The sequence below is a fragment of the Bufo gargarizans genome, chromosome 7 (assembly GCF_014858855.1).
Source record: "Bufo gargarizans isolate SCDJY-AF-19 chromosome 7, ASM1485885v1, whole genome shotgun sequence".
NCBI classification, from domain to species: domain Eukaryota; kingdom Metazoa; phylum Chordata; class Amphibia; order Anura; family Bufonidae; genus Bufo; species Bufo gargarizans.
In genome coordinates, this window is record NC_058086.1 from 19,267,551 (window position 1) to 19,285,340 (window position 17,790).

Sequence of the window (17,790 nt, forward strand, 5' to 3'; positions counted from 1 at the left end):
TTTCATTTCCAATGCTTCTCTTTCAAAATCTTCTTCATTTGTGCAATTCCTTTTTAATCGTTTAAACTGACCTGCCAGAATATTGAGGAGCCACCTTGGCAGGTGACAGCTTGAATAAAGAATGTAACTATTTCTGGAAACTGATTTCTGGTAAGTATTACAAACTAACTGATTTGTTTGTGTTTCGATCAGCAAGTCCAAAAATTCTGCCTGTTGTGTACTGATATTTGAAGAAAATGTAAAGTTATTTTGATTATTGTTTATTGATTCCAAAAATGTATTGAGTTCAATTTCTGTTTTATTCCAGATGAAAAATATATCGTCAGTATATCGATGCCAGAGTACCAGGTCCTTCCCCAGTCTGGGAGCAATATATTGCTGCTCCCAATGTGCTATGAATAAATTGGCATAACTGGGGGCAAACCTGGTACCCATGGCAGTTCTTTTTATTTGTAGGTAAAAGTCAGATCCATAAATAAAATAATTGTGTGTTAAAATAAACTCCACTCCTTTCACTAAAAAGTCTCTGTTCTTTTCAAAGTTTGCTGTTCCTTTCTAATTGTATTTTAAGGGCTTTTATTCCTTGCTCATGATTATCGTTTACAATGAATTTACATCGAGTGTTCCTAAAATCTAATGTGGTTGGTACTTCAAATTTTCTACTATTATTATAATTTGAGTTGTATCTTTAATATATGAGAAAGTTCTTTTTACTGTTGGCTGTAAAATTTTGTCTATATATTGTGATAAATATGATGTTAATGAGCCTATGCCAGAGATGATTGGCCTACCATGGGGATTTCTTTGGTCTTTATAAATTTTCGGGATGCAATAAAATAGCAGTAATTGTTGTTGAGTACCCGTTATACATTTTTATTCTTGTTCCTGTAGGATCCCTCTGTCCCAACCATCTCTGGCATATTTTTCAAGTACATTATTATATTCTTGTCACGGCCTATGGTGTGTTTTGTGACACTTTCCTTCACTTGGTTGCCCGTGGCAACGTGTGGTGTTGTGTGCATGTGGTGGCAGTGTCTCAGCCCTATGGCTGATCCCCAGGATATGGTTGCCACGCATGCCATTGCCCGCGGCAACAGGTGAAGTGCCATCTGCCAGTGAGGGCCACCCTTGTGGTCATAAGCTTTATGTATGGTGTTAAGTAGATGTTTCTTTGGTCTTGTTATTGCAGCATATGGTTTCCTGGGTTCTCGTGTGATGTCTGGTGTGTGCTGTGTCCTTTGTGTTGTTGTGGACAGCAGCACTTGTACATGGGTTCCAGGTTGTGTGTCTGTGGCAGGTAGGTGTGGTACTAGTCTCACTTACCTGTCATTGCCATATGTCTGTTTATGTTCCCCTTTCTATGTGGCTTGGCCAGTGAGACTCCTGTTCCTCTGTGTCTAGGGGGAACAGGTCGTTTTACCCTGCTCCTAGTCCAGGGCCACCCTGAGGGCTAGCAGGAATATCAGGTTCCGGAGTATGATCCCTCCTACCATCAGGGTCGGCTCATACAGGCTAGGAGACAGGGTCAGAATTAGGCATTGTTAGGAGGTGACCTGCTCCCTGATTCCTGTCGTGGCCATGCTCTGACCATCCATCTGCCGATACCGCACAGCTGAGGGTTTTCCCCATCCTCAGCCGTGACAATTCTTCGGTAGGGTTTTGATTTAATTTTATATATGTAGTAATATCCGATAATTGTCTCAGACATTCTGCATCATACTGTTGAGCTTCTAAGATTACTATGGCTCCTTCTTTATCCGCCAGCTTAATAACAATATTCTTTTGTTTTTGCAACTGTTTAGTAGCCTGTATCTCTTGTGCGGTTAAATTGTTTCTGTTCCTTGAACTATCTCTTAATTTTCTTATATCCATTTGTACATTTTTCTTAAAAGCTGCCATTTCATGTCCAATTTCCTGTCTAGGATACATTTTGGACTTTTGTTTTAGATTAGTGTGTGAATAGACCTACTGTTTAAATAGTTACTGACACTTGGATTTTTTTGTGAAATATTTTTTAAGGCATAGTTTCCTAATGAATTTTTCTACCCTAATGAATATATCAAACTTGTTTAATCTGACAGTTGGTGCAACTTTTAGGCCCTTGTTTAATAAGCTTGATTGTGCCGTTGTGAGTTTCACCAAACTCAAATTTATTATGGTATCATTATTCTTATTTATTATCTGTTCCTGTAGTTGAACCTTTTTTCTCTCTTTTCCCTTACCTGTTCTTGTCCTCTTCTTCTTGTGTCTTGTGCATATTGGTGATAGTGGTGGTTGGAAGTATGTGTGTTTCCTCTCCCTTGATTTTGTTGTGTGTTTTTCCCATAGTAAATTTTTGGTGGTTGTGTTCTCTGATCCCATTCTTGATAGGTCTCCCTGTGTCTCAAGTTGTCCCATTGGGGGTGATTGGTGATATCTTGATTCTTGTGTCTGTTGTCTTATTTGATGTGTTCGAATCTTCTGATGTGGCGGTGTACGATCTAAAAAATGAGGGTTAGAGAGAGGTTCTTATCTGTTTGTAACTGGAACATTATAACAGTTTTTATCCCAATTTTCATTATATTCCTGTGTATCTAAAGCATTATGTTGTTCCTGCTGTTGATTTTCCTCATGTCTTTTTTGTAAATCAGTTTTAGTGAAAATTTTTGAGTTTTGACATTTTTATTTTTTTTAACTATTTCATGTTCAGTTGCACCTAAATTCTTACAAATTTTTTCTTGCCAATTTTTGAACTCTTCATTTTAGGGAAATGTATCTATTAATTCTCCCAATTTATTTATCTTTTCTGTAGTTTTTTCCAAGATTTGGGTTCTCCTTTTAATAATAAGTTGAATCAATGCTATGGATTGTGCTGTCAACAAATTATCCCATTCTTCTTTAAAAGGGTCATCATCTTGTGCAGGAGTTTTAGTTAATTGGAAACCCTTTGGTATATTACCATTTTCCAGGTGGCGGTTGAGGGATTTAATTTCCCACCGTTGTTTGAGTTGTTTGATTAAGAGGGTCTCCAATTCTCTAAATATTTCCATCCTGTCGGGTTATATAAAGACCAACTGCTTTATATAAGAAAAAATTAATGTATCAAAAGAAAAATTATTCAAATGATTTTGATCCGTGAGATGGACATAAACATCTCCAAGAGTTCAATTGAGAACCTAATTACAATCAGGGTACAATCATCTATGCAAAATATACATGATTTATTATACAATCAAAATAGTCAACGTAAATTTCAATAATATACAATGATATGCAGTGCCTACTATATGGTGCCAACAAAACACTACTCAACCAACACAAGAATATTATGCAATATGGCTTTAAAATTGTGAGAGATATAAATCAAGAAAATAACAAATACAAACCCTTGCCCTGCTAAATCTAATGCCCAATCTCGGATAATGGTAGTATTGCAATAAAACATATAAATTATCAGCTTGATATCAAACTAGGGAATATAACGATTCCCAACAGAGAAACTCTCTTGTTATCAATATCAGATCTTGTATTCAGTGAAATGCCGTTGAGACTGATGTAGTACTAACACTATACGTCCGCAATAAGCGGGGTTTATCAAGCCAATTAATTTATATCAATACTACATATAAATAAAAATATACATTACCCAAGGATGTACAGTCAGGTCTATAAATATTGGGACAGTTACACAATTCTAACAATTTTGACTCTATACACCACCACAATGGATTTGAAATGAAACAAACAAGATGTTCTTTAACTGCAGACTGTCAGCTTTAATTTTAGGGTATTTACATCCAATAATCATAAATCAAACTTTCATTTTTTAATACTTGGTTGCAAATCCTTTGCAGTCAATTACAGCCTGAAGTCTGGAACGCATAGACATCACCAGACACTGGGTTTCATCCCCGGTGATGCTCTACCAGGCCTCTACTACAACTGTCTTCAGTGTCTGCTTGTTCTTGGGGCATTTTCCCTTCAGTTTTGTCTTCAGCAAGTGAAATGCATGCTCAATCGGATTCAGATCAGGTGATTGACTTGGCCATTGCATAACATTCCACTTTTTTCCTTTAAAAAACTCCTTGGTTGTTTCTGCAGTATGTTTTGGGTCATTGTCCATTTTCACTGTGAAGCGCTGTCCAATGAGTTCTGAAGCATTTGGCTGAATATGAGCAGATAATATTGCTCGAAACACTACAGAATTCATCCTGCTGATTTTGTCAGCAGTCACATCATCAATAAATACAAGAGAACCAGTTCCATTGGCAGCCATACATGCCCACGCCATGACATTACCACCAACATGCTTCACTGATGAGGTGGTATGCTTAGGATCATGAGCAGTTCCTTTCCGTCTCCATACTCTTCTCTTCCCATCACTCTGGTACACGTTGATCTTGGTCTCATCTGTCCATAGGATGTTGTTCCAGAACTGTGAAGGCTTTTTTAGATGTCATTTGGCAAACTCTAATCTGGCCTTTCTATTTTTGAGGCTCACCAATGGTTTACATCTTGTGATGAAGCCTCTGTATTCACTCTGGTGAAGTGTTCTCTTGATTGTTGACTTTGACACACATACACCTACCTCCTGGAAAGTGTTCTTGATCTGGCCAACTGTTGTGAAGGGTGTTTTCTTCACCAGGGTAAGAATTCTTCAGTCATCCATGACAGTTGTTTTCCTTAATATTCCGGGTCTTTTGGTGTTGCTGAGCTCACCGCTGCGTTCACCGCTGCGTTCCTTCTTTTTAAGAATGTTCCAAACAGTTGTTTTGGCCATGCCTAATGTTTTTGCTATCTCTCTGATGGGTTTGTTTTGTTTTTTCAGCCTAATCATGGCTTGCTTCACTAATAGTGACAGCTCTTTGGATCTCATCTTGAGAGTTGACAGCAACAGATTCCAAATGCAAATAGCACACTTGAAATGAACTCTGGACCTTTAATCTGCTCATTGTAATTGGGATAATGAGGGAATAACACACACCTGGCCATGGAACAGCTGAGAAGCCAGTTGTCCCATTACTTTTGGTTCCTTAACAAGTGGGAGGCACATATGCAAACTGTTGTAATTCCTACACCGTTCACCTGATTTGCATGTAAATGCCCTCAAATTAAAGCTGACAGTCTGCAGTTAAAATACATCTTATTAGTTTAATGTCAAATCAATTGTGGTGGTGTATAGAGCCAAAATTGTTAGAATTGTGTTGATGTCCCAATATTTATGGACCTGACTGTAGGTGCTAGGCAGAGCCTAGGGGAAGTCAGCTCTCCAAAGGTTGTTCTCCTAATCCCAAAATCTTTCTCCAGAGATCTCCCTCCCTTTCTTTGTTTTCTTTTTTGTGTCCCCCGCCTTTTTGGTATCTCTTAACCAAAACTTATCAGATGAGCACACCTTCCTAATTTGGAACTTTCCAATCACTGTTGGACAGGCATGTACATTGAAAAGGAATGTGATGTCATAACACCACCCAGAATGCATTTTTGCTACTGATGTTGTGTTTCCTGCTCATACCTAGGTGGCACTGTTGCATAAGCTATAAGCATCATACCATTAAGGGTTAACTCATACATGCCTGCCATTTTCAATACTACACATCTCTGACATCTGGAGGCCTTGTCTCACAGCTGAGGGACAAACTTTGATACATGAATATATACTTTGAGGAACATCTACACAATTCTCAAACTGGAATCATGTTTAGCTAAGAAATATAATGAAGCCTCTACTTCTGCAGGTGTTCTGTATCTTCTAACTGTCTAAATGTATAATAGATTGTTACAATAACACTAGCTCTTTTGAACGACACAGTAATCTTCCCATGGATTTTCTTTGGCCTACATAAAAATCCATACAAAATAGTAAATATAAACCAACATTGCTTTTAAAGGCAATGAATATCCATTATAACTAGAATACGTAGATATAACTGTTTACACTTATGGAAAAGGCACAATCCCTCTTAATCAAATAGCTCAAACAACGGTGGGAAATTAAATCCCTCAATCGCCACTTGGAAAATGTTAATATACCAAATGGTCTCCAATTAACTAAAACTCCTGCATAAGATTTATGTAATGACCTTTTTAAAGAAGAATGGAATAATTTGTTGACAGCACAATCTGTAGCATTGATTCAACTTATTATTAAATGGAGAACCCAAATCTTGGAAGAAATTAAAGAAAAGATAAATAAATTGAAAGAAGTAATAGATACATTTCCCCAAATGTAATTGGCAAGAAAAAATTTGTAAGAATTTAGATGCAACTGAACATGAAATAATTTCTGAGTTAAAAAACAACTCTGAAATTTTACTAAAACTGATTAACAAAAAACACATGAGGAAAATTAACAGCAAGAACAGCATAATGCTTCAGATACACAGGAATATAATGAAAATTGGGATAAAAACTGTTACAATGTTCCAGTTACAAACAGATATGAAACTCTCTCTAACCCTCATTTTTTAGATCGCATCGCAAGATTCGAACAAATCAAATAAGACAACAGACACAAGAATAAAAATATCACCAATCACCCCCAATGGGACACAAGTACAACTTGAGACACAGGGAGACCAATCAGGAATGTGATCAGAGAACACAACCACCAAAAATCTACTATGGGAAAAAAACACAACAGAATCAAGGGAGAGGAAACGCACATACTTCCAACCACCACTATTACCAATATGCACAAGACACAAGAAGAAGAGAACAAGAAGAGGTAAAGGAAAAAAGAGAAAAAAGGGTCAACTAGAGGAACAGATAACAGATAAGAATAATGATGCCATAATAAATTTGAGTTTGGTGAAACTCACAACGGCACAATCAAGCTTATTAAACAAGGGCCTAAAAGTTTGCACCAACTGTCAGATTAAACAAGTTCGATATATTTATTGGGGTAGAAAATCTCATTAGGAAACTATGCCATAAAAAATACAATAGTCAGGAACAATATAAAACAGGAGGTCTATGCACACACTAAAAACGAAAAATTTAGAAATGGATATAAGAAATAGTTCAAGGAAAAGAAACAATTTAACTGCACAAGAGATACAGGCTATTAAACAGTTGCAAAAACAAAAGAACATTGTCATTAGGTCAGCGGATAAAGGGGGAGCCATAGTAATCTTAGAAGCTTAACAGTATGATGCGGAATGTCTGAGACAATTATCGGATATTACTACATACAGTTGCAAGAAAAAGTATGTGAACCCTTTTGGAATGATATGGATTTCTGCACAAATTGGTCATAAAATGTGATTTGATCTTTATCTAAGTCACAACAATAGACAATCACAGTCTGCTTAAACTAATAACACACAAAGAATTAAATGTTACCATGTTTTTATTGAACACACCATGTAAACATTCACAGTGCAGGTGGAAAAAGTATGTTAACCCCTAGACTAATGACATCTCCAAGAGCTAATTGGAGTGAGGTGCCAGCCAACTGGAGTCCAATCAATGAGACAAGATTGAAGGTGTTGGTTACAGTTGCCCTGCCCTATAAAAAACACACACCAGTTCTGGGTTTGCTTTTCACAAGAAGCATTGCCCGATTTGAATGATGCCTTGCACAAAAGAGCTCTCAGAAGACCTACGATTAAGAATTGTTGATTTGCATAATCCTGGAAAGGGTTATAAAAGTATCTCCAAAAGCCTTGCTGTTCATCAGTCCACGGTAAGAGAAATTGTCTATAAATGGAGAAAGTTCAGCACTGCTGCTACTCTCCCTAGGAGTGGCCATCCTGTAAAGATGACTGCGAAGAGCACAGCGCAGACTGCTCAATGAGGTGAAGAAGAATCCTAGAGTGTCAGCTAAAGACTTACAAAAGTCTCTGGCATATGCTAACATCCCTGTTAGCGAATTTACGATACGTAAAACACTAAACAAGAATGGATTCATGGGAGGATACCACAAAGGAAGCCACTGCTGTCCCCAAAAAACATTGCTGCACGTTTACAGTTTGCACAAGAGCATCTGGATGTTCCACAGCAGTACTGGCAAAATATTCTGTGGACAGATGAAACCAAAGTTGAGTTGTTTGGAAGAAACACAAAACACTATGTGTGGAGAAAAAGAGGCACAGCACACCAACATCACAACCTCATCCCAACTGTGAAGTATGGTGGTGGGGGCATCATGGTTTGGGGCTGCTTTGCTGCGTCAGGGCTTGGACAGATTGCTATCATCGAAGGAAAAATTAATTCCCAAGTTTATCAAGACATTTTGCAGGAGAGCTTAAGGCCATCTGTCCACCAGCTGAAGCTCAACAGAAGATGGGTGTTGCAACAGGACAACGAACCAAAGCATAGAAGTAAATCAACAACAGAATGGCTTAAACAGAAGAAAATACGACTTCTGGAGTGGCCCAGTCAGAGTCCTGACCTCAACCCGATTGAGATGCTGTGGCATGACCTCAAGAAAGCGATTCACACCAGACATCCCAAGAATATTGCTGAACTGAAACAGTTCTGTAAAGAGGAATGGTCAAGAATTACTCATGACCGTTGTGCACGTCTGAACTGCAACTACAGGAAATGTTTGGTTGAAGTTATTGCTGCCAAAGGAGGTTCAACCAGTTATTAAATCCAAGGGTTCACATACTTATTCTATCTGCACTGTTTACATGGTGTGTTCAATAAAAACATGGTAACATTTAATTCTTTGTATGTTATTAGTTTAAGCAGACTGTCATTGTCTATTGTTGTGACTTAGATGAAGATCAGATCACATTTTATGTGCAGAAATCCATATCATTCCAAAGGGTTCACATACTTTTTCTTGCAAATGTATATAAAATTTAAACCCTACCGAAGAATACAATAATGTACTTGAAAAATATGCCATAGATGGCTGGGACAAAGGGATCCTACAGGAACAAAAATACAAATTTATAACGGGTACTCAACAACAATTACCGATATTTTATTGCATCCCGAAGATTCATCAAGACCAAAGGAATCCTACTGGTAGGCCAATCATCTCTGGCATAGGCTCATTAACATCATAGTTATCACAATATATAGACAAAATGTTGTAGCCAACAATAAAAAGAACTTTCTCATATATTAAAGATACAACTCAAATTATAAAAATAGTAGAAAATTTGAAGTATCAACCACATTGGATTTTAGGAACACTCGATGTAAATTCATTGTATACGATAATTAATCATGACCAAGGAATATAAGCCCTTAAGGAACAGCCAACTTCAAAAAGAACAAATAGACTTTTTAGCGAAAAGAGTGGAGTTTATTTTAACACACAATTATTTTATTTATGGATCTGACTTTTACCTACAAATAAAAGGGAATGCCATGGGTACCAGGTTTGCCCCCAGTTATGCCAATTTATTCATGGCACATTGGGAGCAGCAATATATTGCTCCCAGGACCTGGTACTCTGGCATCGATATATTGACTATATCTTTTTCTTCTGGAACAAAACAGAAATTGAACTCAATACATTTTTGGAATCAATAAACAATAATCAAAATAACTTGACATTTTCTTCAAATATCAGTACACAACAGGCAGAATTTTTGGACTTGCTGATCAAAACACAAACAAATCAGTAAGTTTGTAATACTTACCAGAAATCAGTTTCCAGAAATAGTTACATTCTTTATTCAAGCTGTCACTTGCCAAGGTGGCTCCTCAATATTCCGGCAGGTCAGTTTAGACGATTGGAAAGGAATTGCACAAATGAAGAAGATTTTGAAAGAGAAGCATTGGAAATGAAAGAACAATTTTTAGCCCAAAAAAAGAAATGGCTAGATCATAATTTTTTGTCACTTTGCTAACCAAAAAATATTGAACAAAATGTGATTAAACGTGTATACACACCCCAGAATTAAATCAATAAAAACTATAGATCTCCCCACAAAAAAATTAGCCTTTGCACAGCCCCATCGACAGAAATGTTTTATAAAAAAAAAAAAGTTATGGTCAGAATATGCCAATGCAGATAAAAAAAAGTTTGTTCTAAGTTGTATAAAAATGTGGTATCTCTGTAATCGCACTGAAATGCAGAGTAACGGTAATGTGTCATTTTTACCACTGATAATGAAATCTATAAAACAGTGGTGGAATTGTGTGATTTTGTTCCCAATTCCACTCCATTTAGAATATTTTTCCAACTTTCCACACATTGTATGTACATAATACACTACACTATGTATTAAATGGCACCATTAGAAAGTACAACTAGTTCCCAAAAAAAAAAAAAAAAAGCCTCATATGGCTATGTGAACAGGAAAATGAAAATGGTATGGATTTTGGAAGGCAGAGAGAAAAAAAAATGAAACTGAAAAGGTGAAAATTGTTTATGATGGGAAGGGGTTTAAATTCTCCTGCTGCTGGTCTGGCAAGTAAGGCCTCTTTCACACTTGCGTTGTCCGGATCCGGCGTGTACTCCACTTGCCGGAATTACTCGCCGGATCTGGAAAAACGCAAGTGAACTGAAAGCATTTGAAGACGGATCCGTCTTCAAAATGCGTTCAGTGTTACTATGGCAGCCTGGACGCTATTAAAGTCCTGGTTGCCATAGTAGTAGTGGGGAGCGGTATACTTACAGTCCGTGCGGCTCCCGGGGCGCTCCTGAATGACGTCAGAGCGCCCCATGCGCATGGATGACGTGCCATGCGATCACGTCATCCATGCGCGTGGGGCGCTCTGACGTCACTCTGAAGCTCCCCGGGAGCCGCACGGACTGTAAGTATGCTGCTCCCCCGCTCCCCACTACACTTTACCATGGCTGCCAGAACTTTAGCGTCTTGGCAGCCATGGTAACCATTCAGAAAAAGCTAAGCGTCGCATCCGGCAATGCGCCGAAACGACGTTTAGCTTAAGGCCGGATCCGGATCAATGCCTTTCAATGGGCATTCATTCCGGATCCGGCCTTGCGGCAAGTGTTCAGGATTTTTGGCCAGAGCAAAAAGCGCAGCATGCTGCGGTATTTTCTCCGGCCAAAAAACGTTCCGGTCCGGAGCTGAAGACATCCTGATGCATCCTGAACGGATTTCTCTCCATTCAGAATGCATTAGGATAAAACTGATCAGGATTCTTCCGGCATAGAGCCCCGACGATGGAACTCTATGCCGGAAGACAAGAACGCAGGTGTGAGAGAGCCCTTAGCAAAAAAATAAAAGAAATAAAGAAAAATGTTTTGTTAGATGTTGCATATCAGCAATAACTGTGCTTTGTTAGAATCCACAATCTCCAAATTGTACAAGAGTTTATTGTGTGTTTGCTGTCTTTTTTTGTACTAGATTTCTTCATCACGCCTACCTGAAATCAAATCACAGAGGACACTATATGGATCCACTATTTCCTTTCAGTGCAGCTCCACCAAGAAAGTGAGTATCCATTCACTGAGAATACACTGAGAATACCCACAGAATGCAGATGTAAAATATAGATGTTTTCACAAAGCATACTTGAGTACATGCATGTATGGGAAATTAATTTATCCACAGCCTGAAAATTCCTTTTGAAAATCCAAAGCCAATTTTAGTACCAGCCATAGGGATCACATTTTAATAAAACGTATCCATATGCTGCAGAACTTTTCCACATGGAAATTGACCTGTCGTTCCTAATTTTAGAGACCACGGCATGTCAATTGTTGTTGCAGATTTTCACTACAGATTTGACCCCTTTCAATTATTTTTTCGCCCTATAAGACGCACTTGATCATAATACGCACCTATGTTTCAGAAGAGGAAAATAAGAAAAGAAAAAAGTTTTTCATCAGACCTCAGATCAGACCCCCAATCTTCATCAGACCTAAGCTCAAACTCCCCCAATTAGTCCCCCAATCTTTATCAGACCCCTAATCTTTATCAGACCTCAGATCAGACCCAGCATCTTTATCAGACCTTCCAATCTTCATCAGACCTAAGATCACACCCCATTCCCCAGTTAGTCTACCAATGTTCATCCCATAAGACAGTAAAATAAATAAAACAACTTACCTCTCTTGCAACGGGTGGCACTGCCCCTCTGCAGATTCAGCGTGCTTTACCTGCACTCCTGGTCTTCTGCCCGTGCTGTGACCTGATGTTGCACAGCGTCAGGTCATAGTGCATGCCTATATGTATTATATCCAGACGCTATACTCAGGACACAGAGCAGGTCCTGGAGGAAGTCCAGGGAGTGGTGACTGTCGGAATATTTATGCTGTCTCCGATTGACAGTCTATATGATTTATGTGAATAAAATCGGCAATAAAGGAGATTCTAACTTATTATCATAAATATCAAGCTAAAACAAGCTCGTGATCTGCGTTGAATTGAAGACAAAACCCAGTTACAGACAAAATATATATGTAATTTATTAATACAATTTATAGTGCAAAATAATATATATAATAAAATTGGCGGTAATAAAATTCACTCAATGATATGCAAAATAGTGGTAAAGACAAAAATAATTGAGAACATATATATATATATATATATATATATATATATATATACACAATTATGCCTTCTTATAATAATACCCCTCACTTATTTTAAAAGTCAATTTAATACTTGATTTCTCTCAGCTGACAAATGTCCGATTAAACCCAAATCTGGTTTATCTTTTATCTATATAAATATATATATATTCTCAACCATACTGGTCTAGAACTGAATTCAGTTCCTTGGAGATAATACCGTGTTTTCACTAGTATATTTTTAATCTCCCTGTATAGGATTAATTTTCAGGATGATGCTGCAGGTACACCCCAATCTTATTCCAAAACAGATACTATACACAAAGTATGGTTAATTGAATATATCTATAGATATGTATTATATTAATTAATTATCCTATAAAATATAGGTAAGGTTATACTATACCAAAATGTCAGCTAGCAGAAATCAGTTTCAATGGTTCTAAGATGGCTGCCTCCACTGACTGGCAAGGTGGTCAAGATGATGTTCAGAGAGAGAGCGAGATCGACCCCTTATGTCAGCCCATACCATCTTTTTATCCTTTCTTAGAAAGGGCTTGGCCAAGTTTTATCATTAACTAGTGACCTCACTTTATAATTAATAGAACCTCCCTCTAGGGAAAAATATACCCTAGATCTTTGTTACCCTAACACTAGATGGCACTAGTATTCCATACAAAAATCGAAGCATTAATTTATTTCTCTTATTCATATACTAGCAATAATATGTAATCTAAGGTTTCAGACGAAACCTTGAGAAGATCTTTAAGAGACAATGAGTTTTATACTTGGTCAACTAACTTGTGTATCCTTAAGTCTTTTGACCAAACTTGATTAAATCAAGATAAATAGGGCTATCTCAATTTATTGTTCGTGGAGGAGACAGGGTTTGTTCATGATCACCTGTGTCCACATTTTTCCATTCCAGGAAATAAATAATTAATTTGTGTGTTCCACTGAGACAGATTCTAAACATGACAGAGGAGTTTATACCTCATTTCTATCTTACAATTGAATATATCTATGAGGACTATACTCTTATATATATACTATATATTCAGCACACCTATTAAAATTGATTATATAAAATCAATCTACTCCTATATTGATTAATATAAAAACCCCAAAGAAAGATTAGAGTCTTTCTATTCACTAAAATCATCAGATTTCAAATACATTGTCTTATCTAGGCCATGACATCTCATTAGACCTTGGGACATCTCCTTCTCACAAAACAGACTTAGGTAAACACTTTGGTATATATCGTAAACCTTAGGTTAGCAATTTCAGAGTAAAGGAAAAAAAAATTCACTCTGTCTTTTAATAAGACAAAATGGTTGTCCCTTAGGCTCATGTCCATACACTTATATAGGCCTTATAATTATGGACTTTATTCATACCCAATAGTTCTGACATGACTATAGCCAGCGCTAGCAGCGCTACACTCACTGCTCCCTGCAACTCTTGCATACTAATGAGCGCTTCCATAATGTAAGCGCTCCTTAGTATTTACTTTATAAGACGTATTGTCATTTCCCTCCTACTTTTGGGGGAAACAGTGCATGCGGCTATCCTCACTAAATGTAGTGTATGCAAGAAATATCACACAGACTGCTATTAACAGGATTTTTATAAAAGATTTATTTTCAGTCTTCATAGAAGTTGATTAATTACAGGAATAAATATAGTAAAATCCATCAATATATTGTCCATATCAATGTGAATATTACCATGTTGGAGGTTAGAGATTTCTTATCAGGCCTCTGTGTCACTGTCTTGTCAGTGAGTGTTCTTCCAGCATCAACCCCCAACAAAGAGACCCCTCATGTCTGTCCCTGTTAGTTTTATATGTGTGTGTGTGTGTGTGTGTGTGTGTGTGTGTGTGTAAAATCGTGGATACAGGCGTGCCATGTATGTCCTTCTTTCTTTCCATGTATTGAAACCTTTAAATATAGGCCTTTAAATACCCATACAGAGCTTTCACCCTTTCTGAATTAATATACAGTAGATGATGCCAACGTGTAGTGTAATGAATCCTTTATATTAAATACCATTTGAATGAAAACTGTATCACTTAATATTTTTAAAGATTTTTCGAGATTTTCATACTGATGACCAATTCTCAGGATAGGTCATCAGTATCTGATCGGTGGGGGTCCGAAACCTTTGACCCCTGCTGATCAGCTGTTTCAGGAGGCCACAGCGCTCCTGTGAGCACCGCGGCCTTCTCGCAGCTCACCAAGCACAGCGCTATACATTGCATAGTCGTATCATTGTATAGCTTGGTATTGCAGCTCAGCCCCATTCACTTCTATAGGGCTGAGCTGCTGCTTGGCCATGTGACAAATGAACGTGCTATAAATCGGCATAGGAAAAGTAGAGAGAAGGCCAATCGGTGGGGGTCCTGGGTGTTGGACCCCCACTGATCAGTATGAAAATCTCGGAAAACGCCTTTAACAAGTATGGTAGTGCAGTGAGGAGTTGCAGCAACAGTGGTCAGACATGCATCACATGAGACAACCCCTTTAACCACCTCCCGACCGCCGTACGCGTATATGCGTCCGGGAGGTGGTTGCTTTATTCCTCCTGGACGCATATACGCGTCTTCTCGCGAGACGCGAGATTTCCTGTGAACGCGCGCGCACAGGCGCGCGCGCTCACAGGAACAGAAGGTAAGCGAGTGGATCTCCAGCCTGCCAGCGGCGATCGTTCGCTGGCAGGCTGGAGATCCGAATTTTTTAACCCCTAACAGGTATATTAGACGCTGTTTTCATAACAGCGTCTAATATACCTCCTACCTGGTCCTCTGGTGGTCCCTTTTGTTAGGATCGACCACCAGAGGACTCAGGTAGCTCAGTACAGTCCCACCAAACACTACACTACACTACACCCCCCCGTCACTTATTAACCCCTTATAAACCCCTGATCACCCCATATAAACTCCCTGATCACCCCCCTGTCATTGATCACCGCCCTGTCATTGATCACCGCCCTGTCAGGCTCCGTTCAGACGTCCGCATGATTTTTACGGATCTAATCCATGTATCCATGGATCCGTAAAAATCATGCGGACGTCTGAATGGAGCCTTACAGGGGGGTGATCGATGACAGGCGGGTGATCACCCATATACACTCCCTGATCACCCCCTGTCATTGATCACCGCCCTGTCAGGCTCCATTCAGACGTCCGCATGATTTTTACGGATCCGATCCATGTATCCATGGATCCGTAAAAATCATGCGGACGTCTGAATGGAGCCTTACAGGGGGGTGATCAATGACAGGCGGGTGATCACCCATATACACTCCCTGATCACCCCCTGTCATTGATCACCCCCCTGTCATTGATCACCCCCTGTCAGGCTCCATTCAGACGTCCGCATGATTTTTACGGATCCGATCCATGTATCCATGTATCCGTAAAAATCATGCGGACGTCTGAATGGAGCCTTACAGGGGGGGTGATCAGTGACAGGGGGGTGATCACCCTGATCACCCTCTGTCATTGATAACCCCCCTGTAAGGCTCCATTCAGACGTCCGCATGCGTTCTGTGGATCCGATCCATGTATCCATGGATCCGTAAAAAATCATGCGGATGTCTGAATGGAGCCTTACAGGGGGGGTGATCAGTGACAGGGGGGTGATCACCCTGATTACCCTGATCACCCCCTGTCATTGATAACCCCCCTGTAAGGCTCCATTCAGACGTCCGCATGCGTTCTGTGGATCCGATCCATGTATCCATGGATCCGTAAAAAATCATGCGGATGTCTGAATGGAGCCTTACAGGGGGGGTGATCAGTGACAGGGGGGTGATCACCCTGATTACCCTGATCACCCCCTGTCATTGATAACCCCCCTGTAAGGCTCCATTCAGACGTCCGCATGCGTTTTGTGGATCCGATCCATGTATCCATGGATCCGTAAAAAATCATGCGGATGTCTGAATGGAGCCTTACAGGGGGGGTGATCAGTGACAGGGGGGTGATCACCCTGATTACCCTGATCACCCCCTGTCATTGATAACCCCCCTGTAAGGCTCCATTCAGACGTCCGCATGCGTTCTGTGGATCCGATCCATGTATCCATGGATCCGTAAAAAATCATGCGGATGTCTGAATGGAGCCTTACAGGGGGGGTGATCAGTGACAGGGGGGTGATCACCCTGATTACCCTGATCACCCCCTGTCATTGATAACCCCCCTGTAAGGCTCCATTCAGACGTCCGCATGCGTTCTGTGGATCCGATCCATGTATCCATGGATCCGTAAAAAATCATGCGGATGTCTGAATGGAGCCTTACAGGGAGGGTGATCAGTGACAGGGGGGTGATCACCCTGATTACCCTGATCACCCCCTGTCATTGATAACCCCCCTGTAAGGCTCCATTCAGACGTCCGCATGCGTTTTGTGGATCCGATCCATGTATCCATGGATCCGTAAAAAATCATGCGGATGTCTGAATGGAGCCTTACAGGGGGGGTGATCAGTGACAGGGGGGTGATCACCCTGATTACCCTGATCACCCCCTGTCATTGATAACCCCCCTGTAAGGCTCCATTCAGACGTCCGCATGCGTTCTGTGGATCCGATCCATGTATCCATGGATCCGTAAAAAATCATGCGGATGTCTGAATGGAGCCTTACAGGGGGGGTGATCAGTGACAGGGGGGTGATCACCCTGATTACCCTGATCACCCCCTGTCATTGATAACCCCCCTGTAAGGCTCCATTCAGACGTCCGCATGCGTTCTGTGGATCCGATCCATGTATCCATGGATCCGTAAAAAATCATGCGGATGTCTGAATGGAGCCTTACAGGGAGGGTGATCAGTGACAGGGGGGTGATCACCCTGATTACCCTGATCACCCCCTGTCATTGATAACCCCCCCTGTAAGGCTCCATTCAGACGTCCACATGCGTTTTGTGGATCCGATCCATGTATCCATGGATCCGTAAAAAATCATGCGGATGTCTGAATGGAGCCTTACAGGGGGGTGATCAATGACAGGGGGGGTGATCAATGACAGGGGGGTGATCAGGGAGTCTATATGGGTGATCACCCCCCTGTCATTGATCACCCCCCTGTCATTGATCACTCCCCCCCTGGTAAGGCTCCATTCAGCCATTTTTTTGGCACAAGTTAGCGGACATTTTTTGTTTGTTTTTGTTTTTTCTTACAAAGTCTCATATTCCACTAACTTGTGTCAAAAAATAAAATCTCACATGAACTCACCATACCCCTCACGGAATCCAAATGCGTAAACATTTTTAGACATTTATATTCCAGACTTCTCACGCTTTAAGGCCCCTAAAAAGCCAGGGCAGTATAAATACCCCACATGTGACCCCATTTCGGA

At 39.9% G+C, this 17,790-nt stretch overlaps 1 protein-coding gene across 1 annotated transcript in view; it reads left to right on the forward strand.

Annotated features, from left to right (window-relative positions):
* The window catches only part of STAB1 (stabilin 1), a 318,385-nt gene that overhangs the window by 246,270 nt on the left and 54,325 nt on the right, over positions 1-17,790 (forward strand). Inside the window, exon 52 of the mRNA XM_044300459.1 lies at positions 11,256-11,342. Coding sequence (XP_044156394.1) covers positions 11,256-11,342 — 87 coding nt within the window. The remainder of the gene's footprint in view (positions 1-11,255; positions 11,343-17,790) is intronic.